The following is a 21,812-nucleotide window of genomic DNA, read 5'->3' on the forward strand; positions in this document are numbered from 1 at the left end:
CGGCTAAGGGCTGTATGCAGGCACTCCACGTTGCGTCGTGCTTAAGAACAGCGCTTAGCCGTGGTATATTGGCCATATACCACACCCCTTCGTGCCATATTGCTTAATTGTATCATTAAGAAATGAAGATAAGACTCTTACACAATGTCATACGGTAATTACTAAAGATCGTGTTGAAATGGCTATTTCCCTTTCCCATTCTATCCCAACCATAAACTAAACAATACACACCACCAAAACCTCTGCTTATGTTGAAATCTAATTCTGACCCGTCATCAATGACTGGTAGAAGGCAAGGACTTTTGAGGGGATGCGAGACCAACAGGCACATATTGCTGGCCATCACAGTGACCACCAAAACAGAATGGTTTCATATTTTAAAGAAACGCCCTGCTCAAGTTTCTGAATAAAACGTTGGTAAAACAAAACACTCACAAGCACACACAGACTCACATCAGAAACACTTTTTGTCTGTCCAGTTCTACTCTTTGATTAAAACCAAATGTTCCTGATCTGTCGGCATGTGAGGACGGAGGGAGCTAATCGACTGAGAGCTGGAACTATCCCTGACATTTCTGGCGGAGCCAAATTGACAAGTTTAAAAGTCATATTTTTAAGCTCTTTACCTCAGCCCGAAAGGACAATCTTTTTGAATTTGATGTGCAATTGGAAATTTTGGTTGGTTATATCATAACGTTTCTGACAGTGGGATTTGTCCTTCAGGCTTCGGTCTAAATCAGATGTGAAGGCTTTAACTAAGATGGCCAGCTTCAGATGTGGTCCAACTCTATTCCTGCTATTCATACATTTACCCAAGTAGCTTCAGATATTCACATCTAATTTGCTGGGGATATGTCAGTCTTCCCGATTCCTCTGTCCTCAAACTGAACAGTCTTTGTCTAAGAAACTCTCAAAGCAGATGTACAGTACATGTTGTGACAATTTTGGAGAAAAAAACACATATGAATGTAAATGATTAGGACACAATAAAAAACAGCAATGCTAGGAATATACTATAGGTCACTGCATTAGTTTAACACTGTACAAGACCAAATACAGTAAATAGTCCTCTAATGCAGTTGTTCTCTGTTCTACTGTATGTTGAGAACCATCTGTACTACTGTATGTTGAGAACCATCTGTTCTACTGTATGTTGAGAACCATCTGTTCTACTGTATGTTGAGAACCATCTGTTCTACTGTATGTTGAGAACCACTGTTCTACTGTACGTTGAGAACCATCTGTTCTACTGTACGTTGAGAACCATCTGTTCTACTGTACGTTGAGAACCATCTGTTCTACTGTTCTAATGTACGTTGAGAACCATCTGTTCTACTGTATGTTGAGAACCATCTGTTCTACTGTATGTTGAGAACCATCTGTTATACTGTATGTTGAGAACCACTGTTCTACTGTATGTTGAGAACCATGTGTTCTACTGTATGTTGAGAACCATCTGTTCTACTGTATGTTGAGAACCATCTGTTCTACTGTACGTTGAGAACCATTTGTTCTACTGTATGTTGAGATACTGCATCACTTTTGGAGCACTGTTAAGAAGTGGATCACTATTCAACAGCAGTAAATAGGAAGAACAACAGCATTAAAACAAGCCTTAGTCTGTAGGTACTCTGAACATCAGGTATGACTCCTCAGTTGGATAAACAACAACATAGCAGTAGAATAAGGCTTTCCATGACCTGTCTTGACAGAATCCTCTGTCAACTTCGGCTCACGTTATACTATTTCTGGGATGAGTTGTAAACACCTCTCAGATGATTCCATATGTTTGATTCGCTGCAGATACACATGAAAATAGCCCCTCTTAGAATACAAGATACAGGTTCTACAGTTCCGTAAGAGAGTTTCCAAATGGAATTCCTTCCCAGACACAAGAAAATGAAAATAAACACAATTAGGTCTTTTACTTGAATCTTTAGGCCTTCACCATCAATTAACAGGGGCGGCAGGTAGCCTGGTGGTTAGAGTGGAGGGGCGGCAGGTAGCCTGGTGGTTAGAGTGGAGGGGTGGCAGGTAGCCTGGTGGTTAGAGTGGAGGGGCGGCAGGTAGCCTAGTGGTTAGAGTGGAGGGGCGGCCTAGTGGTTAGCCTAGCCTGGTGGTTAGTGGTTAGAGCCTGGAGGGGAGGGCAGGTAGCCTAGTGGTTAGAGTGGAGGGGCGGCAGGTAGCCTAGTGGTTAGAGTGGAGGGGCGGCAGGTAGCCTAGTGGTTAGAGTGGAGGGGCGGCAGGTAGCCTAGTGGTTAGAGTGGAGGGGTGGCAGGTAGCCTAGTGGTTAGAGTGGAGGGGCGGCAGGTAGCCTAGCGGTTAGAGTGGAGGGGCGGCAGGAGCCTAGTGGTTAGAGTGGAGGGGTGGCAGGTAGCCTAGTGGTTAGAGTGGAGGGGCGGCAGGTAGCCTAGCGGTTAGAGCGTTGGTCTTTTAACAGAAATGTTGCAAGATCGAATCCCCTGAGCTGACAAGGTAAAATAAAATCAGTCGTTCTGCCCCTGACAGACAGTTAACCCACTGTTCCTAGGCCATCATTGAAAGTAAAAATTTGTTCTTATTAACTGACTTGCCTAGTTAAATAAAGGTAAAATACATTTTAAAAAACATATCTCTGTAAGACATGGTTGTCATCATCACCAACCAGAGCAGGACCAGCTAAATAGACTAAATCTTTTTGAATAATATTTTATTTTTTAGTAAGATAAGCTTGAAATGGGTAAGTGCTTATTGACTCAACAATCAAAACACATACCTGTAATGAACCAGAAAATCGATAGTAATTTTATAGTTGTTTATCAAAATTAGCTGGCTAAATCATTGATTCTGCTTTGTTGTATTCCCCTCAGGTGATTCAAGCTCTGCACAAGTTAAAGGCAATAAATATTTACAAGTCCGTATCGGTTTTTCTATTCTGTCATGGTGTTAAAGGCACGTTCCACGTTCAAATTCCAATCCTGTTTCATTCAACCTCTGTGGTACTCCATGGAATGATTAGGCCAACATTGCCGCCTGTTGGTGAAATTAAGAACTGCAATCTACCAAGACGCAAATAGCGAACAATTTAGATCATAATTTGGACTGTGTTAGTTAACGTCACCACTTTTTTGAGGGGGACGACGACGACGAGGACGACTTCTACCATGTGATCGATCTGGTTTAGGTTACATTTTAGACATAAATCCTTCGGATATTTTGTCATTTAATATTATGTATAGTTCAGAAAATTACAAGTGAAACTATGTAAAGGCACATAGTAGGTCCTAGAACTACCGTCAATTATCGGGTTCGACAGATACAATTATTGAAGAAACACGTTTTTTTTTGTTTAAAACAATCAAATCAAATAACTTTGTCTTGGCTCCGTTTCAAAATCTCTGTTTTTTTTTTGGATTCCAAAAGTCACTGCCACAAAGTAAACAGATGTGGTAGGAGGAGAACAAGAGACATTTTTCCACTTGACATTTACCCACCTTGCAGACAAAAAAAAAGTTTATTAAAAACTATTAAAATGGGAAAATGTACCTGGATTTACCTGTTAACTCATATTTTGCGTGCCTGGGGACAGATGATAGAGCTATCACCCACACCTTGCAATGACAAAGCTGTGGAGAAGCTTTCCAAATTGGCCCTCACCTACATCAATGAAGACCGAACCGAGGGGTATAAATTTGCCCTCAATAGAATATCCAACGTTCATCTTCACGCTCAGGTCAGTTTTCTGTCTATTATCAAAGACTGTTGCTGTCAGTTTATTTTAAATTCGGGAACCTATGTTTAAGAAAATCAACGACTAGACTAATGAGTGTTTGCTTGTGTGGGGCCTACGCGTACCCAAACTAATTGCGCATGGGCAGAAGAGTCTGGTGTCATGTAGGCTTTATTCTAACACTATGTGATGAGATGCAGATCTGTTGTAACGTCAAAGTCAGATCAGATTTATCAGATCTTGGGATTAGTGGTATCACGAGACAAGGATTAATACATGGGTTTATCTTGAAATGACACACACACGCATGCACACACACACAAACACACACACACACACACACACACACACACACACACACACACACACACACACACACACACACACACACACACACACACACACATACACACACACACACCTGGCATTCAGCCACTACATTATTCTCTTGAGTGTGAGGCTGGCAAACCCATTGTGAATGAAGGGAAATCTAATGTTGGTCGTTGAATATTCTCAGCCTGGCCAAGAGAGAGGGAAAACACAGCCTCGTGTTGTTGTGGGTGTCTGATGTCCAGGTTAATGTTTGTCTCTCTCAGGGTCCAGCTGGAAATGTCTACTACCTCCGTCTAGATGTGTTGGAGACCAAGTGTCATGTGAGAAGCCCTAAACCCTGGAAACGATGTGACGTCAGAGCCTTCATGGAAACCGTATGTCACCCTGGATACACACACACAAACACACACACACGCGCGCGCACGCACGGACAAACGCACGCACGCACACACACGCACACACCCACACACACACGCACGGACAAACGCACGCACGCACACACCCACACACACACGCACGGACAAACGCACACACGCACGCACACACACGCACACACCCACACACACACGCACGGACAAACGCACGCACGCACACACACGTAGCAGTAGTTTTCTTCCTCATTTCATAGTCAGACCAACACGTACATTGAACAAAGATGTACACTACGGTTGCTATTCTTGGATCCGACTCAGTGACTTTGTGTTCCTGTTTTGTCCTAATAAAACGGCACCGGACGGGTCACTGACACAACACTGTGGTGCAGAGTAGAGGTGTAACCCTGGGAACACTGTCATGGCCGTCTGAGGACAGTGACCTCACCATTCAGCGTGTACTGTTCAGTACTGGAAGTGCTCAAACTGGTCTCTGCGCTAGTTTTTTAAATACAGTTTTAATATAGTCCAGAATTGCTGGACTGAGTTTTCCCTGAGATTGGATGCATTCAGTCCAAGCAAAAAAATGATTTGATTGACGATGATATTGTTTCCTCTTTGCAGCAAATCTCTGGGAACTGCAACACCACCATTCTCCACACAGCCACAGGATACTCCTACCTGTACAGCTATGACTGCACACTGGTGCCTGGTACTGTAACTATAGTGTGCTCTCACTGTTCTACACACCTAGATAGGCAGTCCCAGCACTTGACCTCAATGGGTGCACTCGAGACGCTTTAAAACCCTTCTTCAAAGGGTCACAAATATCTGATCTTCTGTGTAGGACCTAATCTCTCCTCTCTCCTCTCCCCCTCTATCCTCTCCCCCTCTCCCCCTCTATCCCCTCCCCCTCTATCCTCTCCCCTTCTCCGCCTCTCCCCCTCTATCCTCTCCCCTCTCTCCTCTCCCCCTCTATCCTCTCCCCCTCTCCCCTCTGCCCCTCCCCCTCTCCCCTCTCTCTCCTCTCCCACCTCTCCCCTCTCTCCTCTCCCCCTTCTATCCTCTCCCCCTCTCCCCTCTCCCCTTTATCCTCTCCCCTCTCTCTCCCTCTCCCCCTCTCCCCTCTCTCCTCTCCCCCTCTATCCTCTCCCCCTCTCCCCTCTGCCCCTCTCTCCTCTCCCTCTCTCCTCTCCCCTCTGTCCTCTCCCCCTCTATGCTCTCCCCCTTTCTCCTCTGCCCCTCCCCCCTCTCCCCCTTTATCCTCTCCCTCTCTCCCCCTCTATCCTCTCTCCTCTCTCCTCTGCCCCTCTCTCTCCTCTCCCCCTCTCCCCCTCTATCCTCTCCCTCTCTCCTCTCCCCCTGCAGACCCTCCAGAGAAGCTGCAGCAGATATGTCCAGCCTGCCCCTTGCTGCTGCCCATAGACAGCCCCAGGGCAGTGCACGCTGCTGGTCTGACCCTCTACAAGTTCAACACGCAGAGCACCCTGCCCTCCAGCCTGGCCCTGCAGAACCTTACCAGGGCCTCTGTACAGGTAGCGAGCCTCCGTACAGGGAGCAAGCCTGGCTGCTAACCTGCTCTTATAGATTATTATAGACTATTTTATGATTTTAGGTACATGTACATAAAGACATCTCATATTAGTGAGCGCAGTAGGCATGTTAACGGTATGAGCGACTCTTTTCTGTCCTCGTCTACGTTTCCCCCAGAGTGGGCCCGTGCCTGCTACCTTTGTGGAGTACACCGTGCAGGAGTGTCGCGAGGGCTATGTGGGCATGTGTGTGCCAACAGACAACAGGGGAGACGTACGTATGTGTCAGAACCCATGGCAACATATTATATCACAGTTGCCATGCCAAAAGTGGAGGTGTGGGGGGGGGGTGGAATCGATGAGATGGAATAGAATGTCCAATACCACTGCAAACCATTGTGTTGTTTTCGCCTCAGTATATAACATTTTAAATTCAGTTGCCCCCTGCATACACAGAGTTGCACCTTTTCCCTTGCAGCCGGCTGGGTTTTGTAAGGGGGCGGTGTATGGACCTATCGGCCAACCAGACGTGGATGTCTCTTGTGAAATATTCCATCCACAGGTATTGTCAATACGCCTACAGTATCTTTGTTTGTTTGAGCTTGGGCTTTTGCTTATCTGTTCAGTTCTGGGAATGAGAAAGAGCCCCTTTCACAAGAACCGTAAACAACTGCAGACAACTCAATGAGAGCAGAGACTACCTGAACTGAACTGCTCTACATCTTAGTTAAATCTGGGTTTGACTGGACTCATGATGAATCCTATATTATACAATCCTTTCCAATTTTGGGCTGATGGGAGTTTTATTCTGTTGCATTGTACAGTGTTGTATTGTTGTGTTGTATTGTACTGTGTTGTATTGTACTGTGTTGTATTGTTGTGTTGTGTTGTATTGTTGTTTTGTATTGTTGTTTTGTATTGTTGTTTTGTATTGTTGTGTTGTATTGTTGTGTTGTATTGTTGTGCTGTATTGTTGTGTTGTATTGTTGTGCTGTGTTGTTGTGTTGTATTGTTGTGCTGTGTTGTGTTGTATTGTTGTGCTGTTGTGTTGTATTGTTGTGTTGTTGTGTTGTATTGTTGTGCTGTGTTGTTGTGTTGTATTGTTGTGCTGTTGTATTGTTGTGCTGTTGTGTTGTTGTGTTGTATTGTTGTGTTGTTGTGTTGTATTGTTGTGTTGTTGTGTTGTATTGTTGTATTGTTATTTGTATTCTTGTATTGAACTGTGTTGCTTTGTTTAATTGTATTTTACCTTCTTCTCGAGGGCATTGATGTTTTCCATGACCTGACCCCTCCTCGACCCCCAACGATGCCTGAAGTCCCCATCTTTGTTCCCAACGTCCCCATTATCATCCCCTCCTACCCCACAGCACCCCCTCCTCTTCTGGAGGAGCCCCAACCACAACCCTTTGACCCCAGTACTGTTGTTGACCCTACACACATCTTTCCCAATCCCCTATCCCCAACCCCAACCCTTCGTCTTCCAGTGAGTCTTTGGAGTCTCAGGAGACTCCAGTCTCTCAGGAGTTCCAGACTCTTCCTCCGAGGAGCTGGGTGCTGGTGTGGCTCGACCGCCCTTCAACTTCCGCTACCGGCCCCTGCGCAGACGGAGGCAGGCCCTGGTGACAGCCAAGCCCCCTCACACCCCTGTCTTTCTGGCTGAGTTCCCCAGCTCGCCCTCTCCCTTCCGCTCCTGCCCTGGTCCTTCTCGCTACACCACTGTGTGACCCAGACTGGGATAGAGCCTCATTCAGTAGGGGAACTAACTTTAAAGTTAGGAGACTGGTATAAATTGTAGACTTTAAAGTTAGGAGACTGGTATAAATTGTAGAGTTAAAGTTAGATAAAAAAAAATAGATAGATAGAAAAATAGAGCTTTTTGGTCTAAACTCCACTTGCCATGTTTGGAGGAAGAAGAAGGATGAGTACAACCCCAAAGACACCATCCCAACCGTGAAGTATGGAGGTGGAAACATCATTCTTTAGGGATTGAGGGGAGGATGGATGGGGCCATGTATCGCGAGATCTTGGCCAACAAACTCCTTCCCTCAGTAAGAGCATTGAAGATGGGTTGTGGCTGGGTCTTCCAGCATGACAACGACCCGAAACACACAGCCAGGGCAACTAATGAGTGGCTCCGTAAGAAGCATCTCAAGGTCCTGGAGTGGCCTAGCCAGTCTCCAGACCTGAACCCAATAGAAAATCTTAGGAGGGAGCTGAAAGTCCGTATTGCCCAGCGACAGCCCCGAAACCTGAAGGATCTGGAGAAGGTCTGTATGGAGGAGTGGGCCAAAATCCCTGCTGCAGTGTGTGCAAACCTGGTCAAGAACTACAGGAAACGTATGATCTCTGTAATTGCAAACAAATGTTTCTGTACCAAATATTAAGTTCTGCTTTTCTGATGTATCAAATACTTATGTCATGCAATAAAATGCAAGTTAATTACTTAAATATCATACAATGTGATTTTCTGGATTTTTGTTTTAGATTCCATCTCTCACAGTTGAAGTGAACCTATGATAAAAATGACAGACCTCTGCATGCTTTGTAAGTAGGAAAACCTGCAAAATCAGCAGTGTATCAAATATTTGTTCTCCCCACTGTATATATATATTTGATACACTGCTGATTTTGCATATATATATATATGTATATATATACACACACGTGCTATATAGAAGCTAAATATGTTTATAATTTTATTATAGGAAGTTGGTTATGGTTGCTTGTGTTTCATAATAGACAGGTTTCAGAAACCCTCAGACAGCCTCTAGTCTACTGCAACATATCTCTCTTTCACCAGATTATCACTGCTGAGGCCTGATCCCATCCCTTCACTGCAGTCATATGGGGTTGTCTTCCTTGCACTAACACTCACACTTGTCTTTTCTCACTAGCATTGACTTTGCTCATAGCTGCTTTATCGAGGAATGTTTTACTTACTATGACTGTGATATGTGGTTGTCTCATCAGGCTACCTTAAGCTACTAACTAAAGTCGCGATGGATAAGAGTGTCTGCTAAATGACTTTAGATAGTAATGGAGGTTCCCCTATGCCATGCCATGTTTCCACAGGCTGATTGAAATGTGGTTTTATCAACACGGGGTTAAGAGGCTGAGCTGATGCTGCCCTGGCGATAAATAAAGACAGGAATGCAACACAGATGTTTGCTTGACGACATAGTTTAATGATAACTGTTAACTCATGCTAAGCTTCTCACTCTTGGAGTGAGATAGACAGTATCCCCCACTCCTCACCCCTCAGTATTCCCCACTCCTCACCCCTCAGTATTCCCTATTCCTCACCCCTCAGTATTCCCTATTCCTCACCCCTCAGTATTCCCTATTCCTCACCCCTCAGTATTCCTATTCCTCACCCCTCAGTATTCCCCACTCCTCACCCCTCAGTATTCCCCACTCCTCACCCCTCAGTATTCCCCACTCCTCACCCCTCAGTATTCCCCACTCCTCACCCCTCAGTATTCTCTATTCCTCACCCCTCAGTATTCTCTATTCCTCACCCCTCAGTATTCCCTATTCCTCACCCCTCAGTATTCCCTATTCCTCACCCCCTCAGTATTCCCTATTCCTCACCCCTCAGTATTCCTATTCCTCACCCCTCAGTATTCCCCACTCCTCACCCCTCAGTATTCCCCACTCCTCACCCCTCAGTATTCCCCACTCCTCACCCCTCAGTATTCCCCACTCCTCACCCCTCAGTATTCCCTATTCCTCACCCCTCAGTATTCCCCACTCCTCACCCCTCAGTATTCCTATTCCTCACCCCTCAGTATTCTCTATTCCTCACACCTCAGTATTCCCTATTCCTCACCCCTCAGTATTCCCTATTCCTCACCCCTCAGTATTTCCTATTCCTCACCCCTCAGTATTCCCCACTCCTCAGTATTCCATATTCCTCACCCTCAGTATTCCCTATTCCTCACCCCTCAGTATTCCCTATTCCTCACCCCCTCAGTATTCCCCACTCCTCACCCCTCAGTATTCCCTATTCCTCACCCCTCAGTATTCTCTATTCCTCACCCCTCAGTATTCCTGTTCCTCACCCCTCAGTATTCCCTATTCCTCACCCCTCAGTATTTCCTATTCCTCACCCCTCAGTATTCCCCACTCCTCAGTATTCCATATTCCTCACCCCTCAGTATTCCCTATTCCTCACCCCTCAGTATTCCTATTCCTCATCCCTCAGTATTCCCTATTCCTCACCCCTCAGTATCCCCCACTCCTCACCCTCTGTATTCCATATTCCTCACCCCTCAGTATTCCATATTCCTCACCCCTCAGTATTCCCTATTCCTCACCCCTCAGTATTCCCTATTCCTCACCCCTCAGTATTCCCTATTCCTCATCCCTCAGTATTCCCTATTCCTCACCCCTCAGTATCCCCCACTCCTCACCCCTCAGTATTCCCTATTCCTCACCCCTCAATATTCCATATTCCTCACCCCTCAGTATTCCCTATTCCTCACCCCTCAGTATTCCCCACTCCTCACCCCTCAGTATTCCCTATTCCTCATCCCTTAGTATTCCCCACTCCTCACCCATCAGTATTCCCTATTCCTCACCCCTCAGTATCCCTCACCCCTCAGTATTCCCTATTCCTCACCCCTCAGTATTCCCTATTCCTCACCCCTCAGTATTCCCCACTCCTCACCCCTCAGTATTCCCCACTCCTCACACCTCAGTATTCCCTATTCCTCACCCCTCAGTATTCCCTATTCTTCATCCCTGAGAATGACCTATTCTCCATCCCTCAGTATAACCCATCCCTCAATATTTTCCATTGCTCAACCCTCAGTATTCCCCATTCCTCATCACTGAGTATTCCCCATCCCTCAATATTCTTCATCCCTAAATATTCCCCATTCCTCAATATTCCTAAATATCACCTAATTCCTCAGAATTTCCCATTCCTTACCAATTAGCATTTCCCATTCCTCATCCCTCAGTATTCCCCATTCCTCATCCTTCAATATTCTTCATTCCTCAATATTCTTCATTCCTCAGTATTCTCCATTCCTCAGTATTCTCCATTCCTCAGTGTTCCCCATTCCTCAGTATTCCCCATTCCTCAGTATTCCCCATTCCTCAGAATTCCCCCTTCCTCAGTATCCCCCATTCCTCAGTGTTCTCCATTCCTCAGTATTCCCCATTCCTCAGTGTCCCCCATTCCTCAGTGTTCCCCATTCCTCAGTGTTCCCCATTCCTCAGTGTTCCCCATTCCTCAGTATTCCCCATTCCTCAGATTCCCCATTCCTCAGTATTCCCCATTCCTCAGTATTCCCCATTCCTCAGAATTCCCCATTCCTCATTATCCCCCATTCCTCAGTATTCCCCATTCCTCAGAATTCCCCATTCCTCAGTATCCCCCATTCCTCAGTGTTCTCCATTCCTCAGTATTCCCCATTCCTCAGTGTCCCCCATTCCTCAGTGTCCCCCATTCCTCAGTGTTCCCCATTCCTCAGTATTCCCCATTCCTCAGAGTTCCCCATTCCTCGGTGTTCCCCATTCCTCAGTATTCCCCATTCCTCAGTGTTCTCCATTCCTCAGTATTCCCCATTGCTTAGTATTCCCCATTCCTCAGTGTTCCCCATTCCTCAGTATTCCCCATTCCTCAGTATTCCCCATTCCTCAGAATTCCCCATTCCTCAGTATTCCCCATTCCTCAGAATTCCCCATTCCTCAGTATTCCCCATTCCTCAGAATTCCCCATTCCTCAGTATTCCCCATTCCTCAGTATTCCCCATTCCTCAGTGTTCCCCATTCCTCAGTATTCCCCATTCCTCAGTATTCCTCAGTATTCCCAGTTCCTCAGTGTTCCCCATTCCTCAGTATTCCCCATTCCTCAGTATTCTCCATTCCTCAGTATTCCCCATTCCTCACCTCTCAGTATTCCCTATTCCTCACCCCTCAGTATTCCCCACTCCTCACCCCTCAGTATTCCCCACTCCTCACCCCTCAGTATTCCCAACTCCTCACCCCTCAGTATTCCCAACTCCTCACCCCTCAGTATTCCCCACTCCTCACCCTCAGTATTCCCTATTCCTCACCCCTCAGTATTCCTATTCCTCACCCCTCAGTATTCACCACTCCTCACCCCTCAGTGTCCCCCTCAGTTTCCCTATTCCTCACCCCTCAGTGTTCTCTCTTCCTCACCCCTCAGTATTCCCTATTCCTCACCCCTCAGTATTCCCTATTCCTCACCCCTCAGTATTCTCTGTTCCTCACCCCTCAGTATTCCTATTCCTCACCCCTCAGTATTCTCTGTTCCTCACCCCTCAGTGTTCCCTATTCCTCACCCCTCAGTGTTTCCTATTCCTCACCCCTCAGTATTCCCCACTCCTCAGTATTCCCTATTCCTCACCCCTCAGTATTCCTATTCCTCACCCCTCAGTATTCCCTATTCCTCATCCCTCGGTATTCTCTATTCCCCACTCCTCAATATTCCCTATTCCTCACCCCTCAATATTCCATATTCCTCACCCCTCAGTATTCCCTATTCCCCATTCCTCAGTGTTCCCCATTCCTCAGTGTTCCCCATTCCTCAGTATTCCCCATTCCTCAGTATTCCCCATTCCTCAGAATTCCCCATTCCTCAGTGTTCCCCATTCCTCGGTGTTCCCCATTCCTCGGTGTTCCCCATTCCTCAGTATTCCCCAATCCTCAGTGTTCTCCATTCCGCAGTATTCCCCATTCCTCAGTATTCTCCATTCCTCAGTATTCCCCATTCCTCAGTGTTCCCCATTCCTCAGTGTTCCCCATTCCTCAGTATTTTCCATTCCTCAGTATTCCCCATTCCTCAGTGTTCCCCATTCCTCAGTGTTCCCCATTCCTCAGTGTTCCCCATTCCTCAGTATTCCCCATTCCTCAGTGTTCCCCATTCCTCAGTATTCCCCATTCCTCAGTGTTCCCCATTCCTCAGTATTCCCCATTCCTCAGAATTCCCCATTCCCCAGTATTCCCCATTCCCCAGTATTCCCCATTCCCCAGTGTTCCCCATTCCACAGTGTTCCCCATTCCTCAGTATTCCCCATTCCTCAGTATTACCCCATTCCTCAGTGTTCCACATTCCTCAGTATTCCTCAGTATTCCCCATTCCTCAGTGTTCCCCATTCCTCAGTATTCCCCATTCCTCAGTATTCCCCGTTCCTCAGTATTCCCCATTCCTCAGTGTTACCCATTCCTCAGTATTCCTCAGTATTCCCCATTCCTCAGTATTCCCCATTCCTCAGTATTCCCCATTCCTCAGTATTCCCCATTCCTCAGTATTCTCCATTCCTCCGTGTTCCCCATTCCTCAGTATTCCCCATTCCTCAGAATTCCCCATTCCTCAGTATTCCCCATTCCTCAGTATTCCCCATTCTTCAGAATTCGCCATTCCTCAGAATTCCCCATTCCTCAGTGTTCCCCATTCCTCAGTATTCCCCATTCCTCAGTATTCCCCATTCCTCAGTGTTCCCCATTCCTCAGTATTCCCCATTCCTCAGTATTCCCCATTCCTCAGTATTCCCCATTCCTCAGTGTTCCCCATTCCTCAGTATTCCCCATTCCTCAGTGTTCCCCATTCCTCAGTATTCCCCATTCCTCAGTGTTCCCCATTCCTCAGTATTCCTCAGTATTCCCAATTCCTCAGTGTTCCCCATTCCTCAGTATTCCCCATTCCTCAGTATTCTCCATTCCTCAGTATTCCCCATTCCTCACCTCTCAGTATTCCCTATTCCTCACCCCTCAGTATTCCCCACTCCTCACCCCTCAGTATTCCCCACTCCTCACCCCTCAGTATTCCCAACTCCTCACCCCTCAGTATTCCCCACTCCTCACCCCTCAGTATTCCCTATTCCTCACCCCTCAGTATTCCCTATACCTCACCCCTCAGTATTCACCACTCCTCACCCTCAGTATTCCCTATTCCTCACCCCTCAGTATTCTCTATTCCTCACCCTCAGTATTCCTATTCCTCACCCCTCAGTATTCCCTATTCCTCACCCTCAGTATTCTCTATTCCTCACCCCTCAGTATTCCTATTCCTCAACCCTCAGTATTCCCCATTCCTCAGTGTTCCCCATTCCTCAGTGTTCCCCATTCCTCAGTGTTCCCCATTCCTCAGTATTCCCCATTCCTCAGAATTCCCCATTCCTCAGTGTTCCCCATTCCTCGGTGTTCCCCATTCCTCGGTGTTCCCCATTCCTCGGTGTTCCCCATTCCTCAGTATTCCCCAATCCTCAGTGTTCTCCATTCCGCAGTATTCCCCATTCCTCAGTATTCTCCATTCCTCAGTATTCCCCATTCCTCAGTGTTCCCCATTCCTCAGTGTTCCCCATTCCTCAGTATTTTCCATTCCTCAGTATTCCCGATTCCTCAGTGTTCCCCATTCCTCAGTGTTCCCCATTCCTCAGTATTCCCCATTCCTCAGTGTTCCCCATTCCTCAGTATTCCCCATTCCTCAGTGTTCCCCATTCCTCAGTATTCCCCATTCCTCAGTATTCCCCATTCCTCAGTGTTCCCCATTCCTCAGTATTCCTCAGTATTCCCCATTCCTCAGTGTTCCCCATTCCTCAGTATTCCCCATTCCTCAGTATTCCCCATTCCTCAGAATTCCCCATTCCTCAGTATTCCCCATTCCTCAGTGTTACCCATTCCTCAGTATTCCTCAGTATTCCCCATTCCTCAGTATTCCCCATTCCTCAGTATTCTCCATTCCTCCGTATTCCCCATTCCTCAGTATTCCCCATTCCTCAGTATTCCCCATTCCTCAGAATTCCCCATTCCTCAGTATTCCCCATTCCTCAGTATTCCCCATTCCTCAGTATTCCCCATTCTTCAGAATTCGCCATTCCTCAGAATTCCCCATTCCTCAGTGTTCCCCATTCCTCAGTATTCCCCCTTCCTCAGTATTCCCCATTCCTCAGTGTTCCCCATTCCTCAGTATTCCCCATTCCTCAGTGTTCCCCATTCCTCAGTATTCCCCATTCCTCAGTGTTCCCCATTCCTCAGTATTCCTCAGTATTCCCAGTTCCTCAGTGTTCCCCATTCCTCAGTATTCCCCATTCCTCAGTATTCCCCATTCCTCAGTGTTCCCCATTCCTCAGTGTTCCCTATTCCTCAGTATTCCCCATTCCTCACCCTCAGTATTCCCCACTATTCCTCAGTATTCCCCTCCTCAGTGTTCCCCATCCTCACCAGTATTCCCCATTCCTCACCCCTCAGTATTCCCCATTCACCCCTCAGTGTTCCCCTCCTCCCCTCAGTGTTCCCCCATTCCTCAGTATTCCCTATTCCTCACCCCTCAGTGTTCCCCTTCCCCCTCAGTGTTCCCCTCCTCAGTATTCCTATTCCTCACCCCTCAGTGTTCCCTGTTCCTCTCAGTATTCCCTATTCCTCAGTATTCCCTATTCCTCACCCCTCAGTATTCCCCATTCCTCAGTATTCCCCTTCCTCACCCCTCAATATTCCCTATTCCTCACCCTCAGTATTCCCAGTATTCCCCATTCCTCAGTGTTCCCCTCAGTGTTCCCCATTCCTCAGTATTCCCCATTCCTCAGTATTCCCCATTCCTCACCCCATCAGTGTTCCCCATTCCTCACCCCCTCAGTGTTCCCCATTCCTCGGTTCCTCATTCCCTCAGTGTTCTCCTATTCCCCACCCCTCCTCAGTATTCCCCATTCCTCAGTTTCCCCATTCCTCAGTGTTCTCCCCCTCAGTATTCCCCATTCCTCAGTGTTCCCCATTCCTCAGTGTTCCCCCCAGTGTTCCCCATTCCTCAGTGTTCCCCATTCCTCAGTGTTCCCCATTCCTCAGTGTTCCCCATTCCTCAGTGTTCCCCATTCCTCAGTGTTCCCCATTCCTCAGTATTCCCCATTCCTCAGTGTTCCCCATTCCTCAGTATTCCCCATTCCTCAGTGTTCCCCATTCCTCAGTGTTCCCCATTCCTCAGTGTTCCCATTCCTCAGTATTCCCCATTCCTCAGTGTTCCCCATTCCTCCTCAGTGTTCCCCATTCCTCAGTGTTCCCCATTCCTCAGTGTTCCCCATTCCTCATTCCTCCTCAGTGTTCCCCATTCCTCAGTATTCCCCATTCCCCAGTGTTCCCCATTCCTCAGTGTTCCCCATTCCTCAGTATTCCCCATTCCTCAGTATTCCCCATTCCCCAGTATTCCCCATTCCCCAGTGTTCCCCATTCCTCAGTGTTCCCCATTCCTCAGTATTCCCCATTCCTCAGTATTCCCCATTCCTCAGTGTTCCCCATTCCTCAGTGTTCCCCATTCCTCAGTATTCCCCATTCCTCAGTGTTCCCCATTCCTCAGTGTTCCCCATTCCTCAGTATTCCCCGTTCCTCAGTATTCCCCATTCCTCAGTGTTCCCCATTCCTCAGTATTCCCCATTCCTCAGTGTTCCCCATTCCTCAGTATTCCCCATTCCTCAGTATTCCCCATTCCTCAGTATTCCCCATTCCTCAGTATTCCCCATTCCTCAGTGTTCCCCATTCCTCAGTATTCCCCATTCCTCAGTATTCCCCATTCCTCCCCCATTCCTCAGTATTCCCCATTCCTCAGTATTCCCCATTCCTCAGTATTCCCCATTCCTCAGTATTCCCCATTCCTCAGTATTCCCCATTCCTCAGTGTTCCCCATTCCTCAGTATTCCCCTTCCTCAGTGTTCCCCATTCCTCAGTGTTTCCCATTCCTCAGTGTTCCCCATTCCTCAGTATTCCCCATTCCTCAGTGTTCCCCATTCCTCAGTGTTCCCCATTCCTCAGTATTCCCCATTCCTCAGTGTTCCCCATTCCTCAGTGTTCCCATTCCTCAGTGTTCCCCATTCCTCAGTGTTCCCCATTCCTCAGTGTTCCCCATTCCTCAGTGTTCCCCATTCCTCAGTATTCCCCATTCCTCAGTGTTCCCCATTCCTCAGTGTTCCCCATTCCTCTGTTCCCCATTCCTCAGTATTCCCCATTCCTCAGTGTTCCCCATTCCTCAGTATTCCCCATTCCTTCATTCCTCAGTATTCCCCATCAGTGTTCCCCATTCCTCAGTGTTCCCCATTCCTCAGTGTTCCCCATTCCTCAGTATTCCCCATTCCTCAGTATTCCCCATTCCTCAGTATTCCCCATTCCTCAGTGTTCCCCATTCCTCAGTTTCCCATTCCTCAGTATTCCCCAGTATTCCCCATTCCTCAGTGTTCCCCATTCCTCAGTGTTCCCATTCCTCAGTGTTCCCCATTCCTCAGTTTCCTCAGTGTTCCCCATTCCTCAGTGTTCCCCATTCCTCAGTGTTCCCCATTCCCCATTCCTCAGTCCCCATTCCTCAGTGTTCCCCATTCCTCAGTTTCCCCATTCCTCAGTGTTCCCCATTCCTCAGTGTTCCCCATTCCTCAGTGTTCCCCATTCCTCAGTGTTCCCCATTCCTCAGTGTTCCCCATTCCTCAGTGTTCCCCATTCCTCAGTGTTCCCCATTCCTCAGTGTTCCCCATTCCTCAGTGTTCCCCATTCCTCAGTGTTCCCCATTCCTCAGTGTTCCCCATTCCTCAGTGTTCCCCATTCCTCAGTGTTCCCCATTCCTCAGTGTTCCCCATTCCTCAGTGTTCCCCATTCCTCAGTGTTCCCCATTCCTCAGTGTTCCCCATTCCTCAGTGTTCCCCATTCCTCAGTGTTCCCCATTCCTCAGTGTTCCCCATTCCTCAGTGTTCCCCCCCATTCCTCAGTATTCCCCATTCCTCCTCAGTGTTCCCCATTCCTCAGTGTTCCCCATTCCTCAGTATTCCCCATTCCTCAGTATTCCCCATTCCTCAGTGTTCCCCATTCCTCAGTGTTCCCCATTCCTCAGTGTTCCCCATTCCTCCATTCCCCATTCCTCAGTGTTCCCCATTCCTCAGTATTCCCCATTCCTCAGTATTCCCCATTCCTCAGTGTTCCCCATTCCTCAGTATTCCCCATTCCTCAGTGTTCCCCATTCCTCAGTGTTCCCCATTCCTCAGTGTTCCCCATTCCTCAGTGTTCCCCATTCCTCAGTGTTCCCCATTCCTCAGTGTTCCCCATTCCTCAGTGTTCCCCATTCCTCAGTGTTCCCATTCCTTAGTGTTCCCCATTCCTCAGTGTTCTCCATTCCTCAGTGTTCCCCATTCCTCAGTGTTCCCCATTCCTCAGTATTCCCCATTCCTCAGAGTTCCCCATTCCTCAGAATTTCCCCATTCCTCAGTCCTCATTCCCCATTCCTCAGTGTTCCCCATTCCTCGGTGTTCCCCATTCCTCAGTATTCCCCATTCCTCAGTGTTTTCCATTCCTCAGTATTCCCCATTCCTCAGTGATTCTCCATTCCTCAGTATTCCCCATTCCTCAGTGTTCCCCATTCCTCAGTGTTCCCCATTCCTCAGTGTTCCCCATTCCTCAGTGTTCCCCATTCCTCAGTATTCCCCATTCCTCAGTATTCCCCATTCCTCAGAATTCCCCCTCAGTTCCCCATTCCTCAGTGTTCCCCATTCCTCAGTATTCCCCATTCCTCAGTGTTCCCCATTCCTCAGTATTCCTCAGTATTCCCAACTCCTCAGTGTTCCCCATTCCTCAGTATTCCCCATTCCTCAGTATTCTCCATTCCTCAGTATTCCCCATTCCTCACCCCCCATCAGTATTCCCTATTCCTCACCCCATTCCTCAGTGTTCCCCATTCCTCACCCCATCAGTGTTCCCCATTCCTCACCCCTCAGTGTTCCCCATTCCTCACCCCTCAGTGTTCCCCATTCCTCAGTGTTCCCCATTCCTCAGTGTTCCCCATTCCCCTCAGTGTTCCCCATTCCTCAGTGTTCCCCATTCCTCAGTGTTCCCCATTCCTCACACCCCAGTTCCCCAGTGTTCCTCATTCCCTCAGTATTCCCCCCATTCCTCACCCCCTCAGTATTCCCCATTCCTCACCCCCTCAGTGTTCCCCATTCCTCACCCCTCAGTATTCCCCATTCCTCAAAATTCCTCAGTATTCCCCATTCCTCAGTGTTCCCCATTCCTCAGTGTTCCCCATTCCTCACCCCATCCTCAGTATTCCCCATTCCTCACCCCATTCCTCAGTATTCCCCGTTCCTCACCCCCTCAGTATTCTTCTCAGTTCCTCCCCCTCAGTATTCCCCATTCCTCACCCCCTCAGTGTTCCCCGTTCCTCACCCCTTCCTCAGTATTCTCTGTTCCTCACCCCTCAGTCAGTTCCTTCCCTCAGTATTCCTCCCCCTCAGTATTCCCTTTCCTCCTCACCCTCAGTATTCCCCATTCCTCACCCCATTCCTCAGTTTCCCCATTCCTCAGTGTTCCCCATTCCTCAGTATTCCCCATTCCTCACCATTCCTCAGTGTTCCTATTCCTCATTCCCTCAGTGTTCCCTATTCCTCATCCCTCTCAGTATTCTCTGTTCCCCACCCCATTCCTCCTCAATATTCCCTATTCCTCACCCCTCAATATTCCATATTCCTCACCCCCTCAGTATTCCCTATTCCCCATTCCTCAGTGTTCCCCATTCCTCAGTGTTCCCCATTCCTCAGTATTCCCCATTCCTCAGTATTCCCCATTCCTCAGTATTCCCCATTCCTCAGAATTCCCCATTCCTCAGTGTTCCCCCCATTCCTCAGTGTTCCCCATTCCTCAGTGTTCCCCATTCCTCGGTGTTCCCCATTCCTCAGTATTCCCCAATCCTCAGTGTTCTCCATTCCGCAGTATTCCCCATTCCTCAGTATTCTCCATTCCTCAGTATTCCCCATTCCTCAGTGTTCCCCATTCCTCAGTGTTCCCCATTCCTCAGTATTTTCCATTCCTCAGTATTCCCCATTCCTCAGTGTTCCCCATTCCTCAGTGTTCCCCATTCCTCAGTGTTCCCCATTTCCTCAGTGTTCCCCATTCCTCAGTGTTCCCCATTCCTCAGTGTTCCCCATTCCTCAGTATTCCCCATTCCTCAGATTCCCCATTCCCCAGTATTCCCCATTCCCCAGTATTCCCCATTCCCCAGTGTTCCCCATTCCACAGTGTTCCCCATTCCTCAGTATTCCCCATTCCTCAGTGTTCCCCATTCCTCAGTATTCCTCAGTATTCCCCATTCCTCAGTGTTCCCCATTCCTCAGTATTCCCCATTCCTCAGTGTTCCCCATTCCTCAGTATTCCCCATTCCTCAGTATTCCCCGTTCCTCAGTATTCCCCATTCCTCAGTATTCCCCATTCCTCAGTATTCCCATTCCTCAGTGTTCCCCATTCCTCAGTATTCCCCATTCCTCAGTATTCCCCATTCCTCAGTATTCCCCATTCCTCAGTATTCTCCATTCCTCCGTGTTCCCCATTCCTCAGTATTCCCCATTCCTCAGAATTCCCCATTCCTCAGTATTCCCCATTCCTCAGTATTCCCCATTCCTCAGTATTCCCCATTCCTCAGTATTCCCCATTCTTCAGAATTCGCCATTCCTCAGAGTTCCCCATTCCTCAGTGTTCCCCATTCCTCAGTATTCCCCATTCCTCAGTATTCCCCATTCCTCAGTGTTCCCCATTCCTCAGTTTCCCCATTCCTCAGTGTTCCCCATTCCTCAGTATTCCCCATTCCTCAGTGTTCCCCATTCCCCAGTTTCCTCAGTATTCCCATTCCTCAGTGTTCCCAATTCCTCAGTGTTCCCCATTCCTCAGTATTCTCCATTCCTCAGTATTCCCCATTCCTCACCTCTCAGTATTCCCTATTCCTCACCCTCAGTATTCCCCACTCCTCACCCCTCAGTATTCCCCACTCCTCACCCCTCAGTATTCCCCACTCCTCACCCCTCAGTATTCCCCATTCCTCACCCCTCAGTATTCCCTATTCCTCACCCTCAGTATTCCCTATTCCTCATCCCTCAGTTTCTCTATTCCCCACTCCTCAGTATTCCCTATTCCTCACCCCTCAATATTCCATATTCCTCACCCCCATTCCTCAGTATTCCCTATTCCCCATTCCTCAGTGTTCCCCATTCCTCAGTGTTCCCCATTCCTCAGTATGTTCCCCATTCCTCAGTATTCCCCATTCCTCAGTGTTCCCCATTCCTCAGTGTTCCCCATTCCTCAGTGTTCCCCATTCCTCAGTATTCCCCATTCCTCAGTGTTCCCCATTCCTCAGTGTTCCCCATTCCTCAGTTCCTTTTCCCCATTCCTCAGTATTCCCCATTCCTCAGTGTTCCCCATTCCTCAGTATTCCCCATTCCTCAGTGTTCCCCATTCCTCAGTATTCCCCATTCCTCAGTGTTCCCCCTTCCTCAGTATTCCCCATTCCTCAGTGTTCCCCATTCCTCAGTATTCCCCATTCCTCAGTATTCCCCATTCCTCAGTGTTCCCCATTCCTCAGTGTTCCCCATTCCAAAGTGTTCCCCATTCCTCAGTGTTCCCCATTCCTCAGTGTTCCCATTCCTCAGTGTTCCCATTCCTCAGTATTCCTTCAGTATTCCCCATTCCTCAGTATTCCCCATTCCTCAGTGTTCCCCATTCCTCAGTGTTCCCCATTCCTCAGTGTTCCCCATTCCTCAGTATTCCCCATTCCTCAGTATTCCCCATTCCTCAGTGTTTTCCATTCCTCAGTGTATTCCCCATTCCTCAGTATTCCCCATTCCTCAGTGTTCCCCATTCCTCAGTGTTCCCCATTCCTCAGTATTCCCCATTCCTCAGTGTTCCCCATTCCTCAGTATTCCCCATTCCTCAGTATTCCCCATTCTTCAGAATTCCCCATTCCTTAGTGTTCCCCCATTCCTCAGTGTTCTCCATTCCTCAGTGTTCCCCATTCCTCAGTGTTCCCCATTCCTCAGTATTCCCCATTCCTCAGAGTTCCCCATTCCTCAGAATTCCCCATTCCTCAGAATTCCCCATTCCTCGGTGTTC

General features: G+C 47.9%; 1 protein-coding gene across 1 annotated transcript; it reads left to right on the plus strand.

Moving 5' to 3' along the window:
• The first annotated feature begins 3,122 nt into the window (after positions 1-3,122).
• si:ch211-262h13.5 (uncharacterized protein LOC571127 homolog) lies at positions 3,123-7,836 on the plus strand. The gene is made up of 8 exons (XM_042322729.1): positions 3,123-3,712; positions 4,306-4,416; positions 5,038-5,125; positions 5,782-5,948; positions 6,124-6,219; positions 6,424-6,507; positions 7,207-7,420; positions 7,467-7,836. The coding sequence occupies exons 1-8, from the start codon at positions 3,512-3,514 to the stop codon at positions 7,667-7,669; spliced, it is 1,164 nt and encodes a 387-aa protein (XP_042178663.1). The 5' UTR covers positions 3,123-3,511; the 3' UTR covers positions 7,670-7,836.
• Positions 7,837-21,812: the final 13,976 nt, after the last annotated feature.

This window comes from Oncorhynchus tshawytscha, linkage group LG05 (genome assembly GCF_018296145.1).
Source record: "Oncorhynchus tshawytscha isolate Ot180627B linkage group LG05, Otsh_v2.0, whole genome shotgun sequence".
Taxonomy (NCBI): Eukaryota; Metazoa; Chordata; class Actinopteri; order Salmoniformes; family Salmonidae; genus Oncorhynchus; species Oncorhynchus tshawytscha.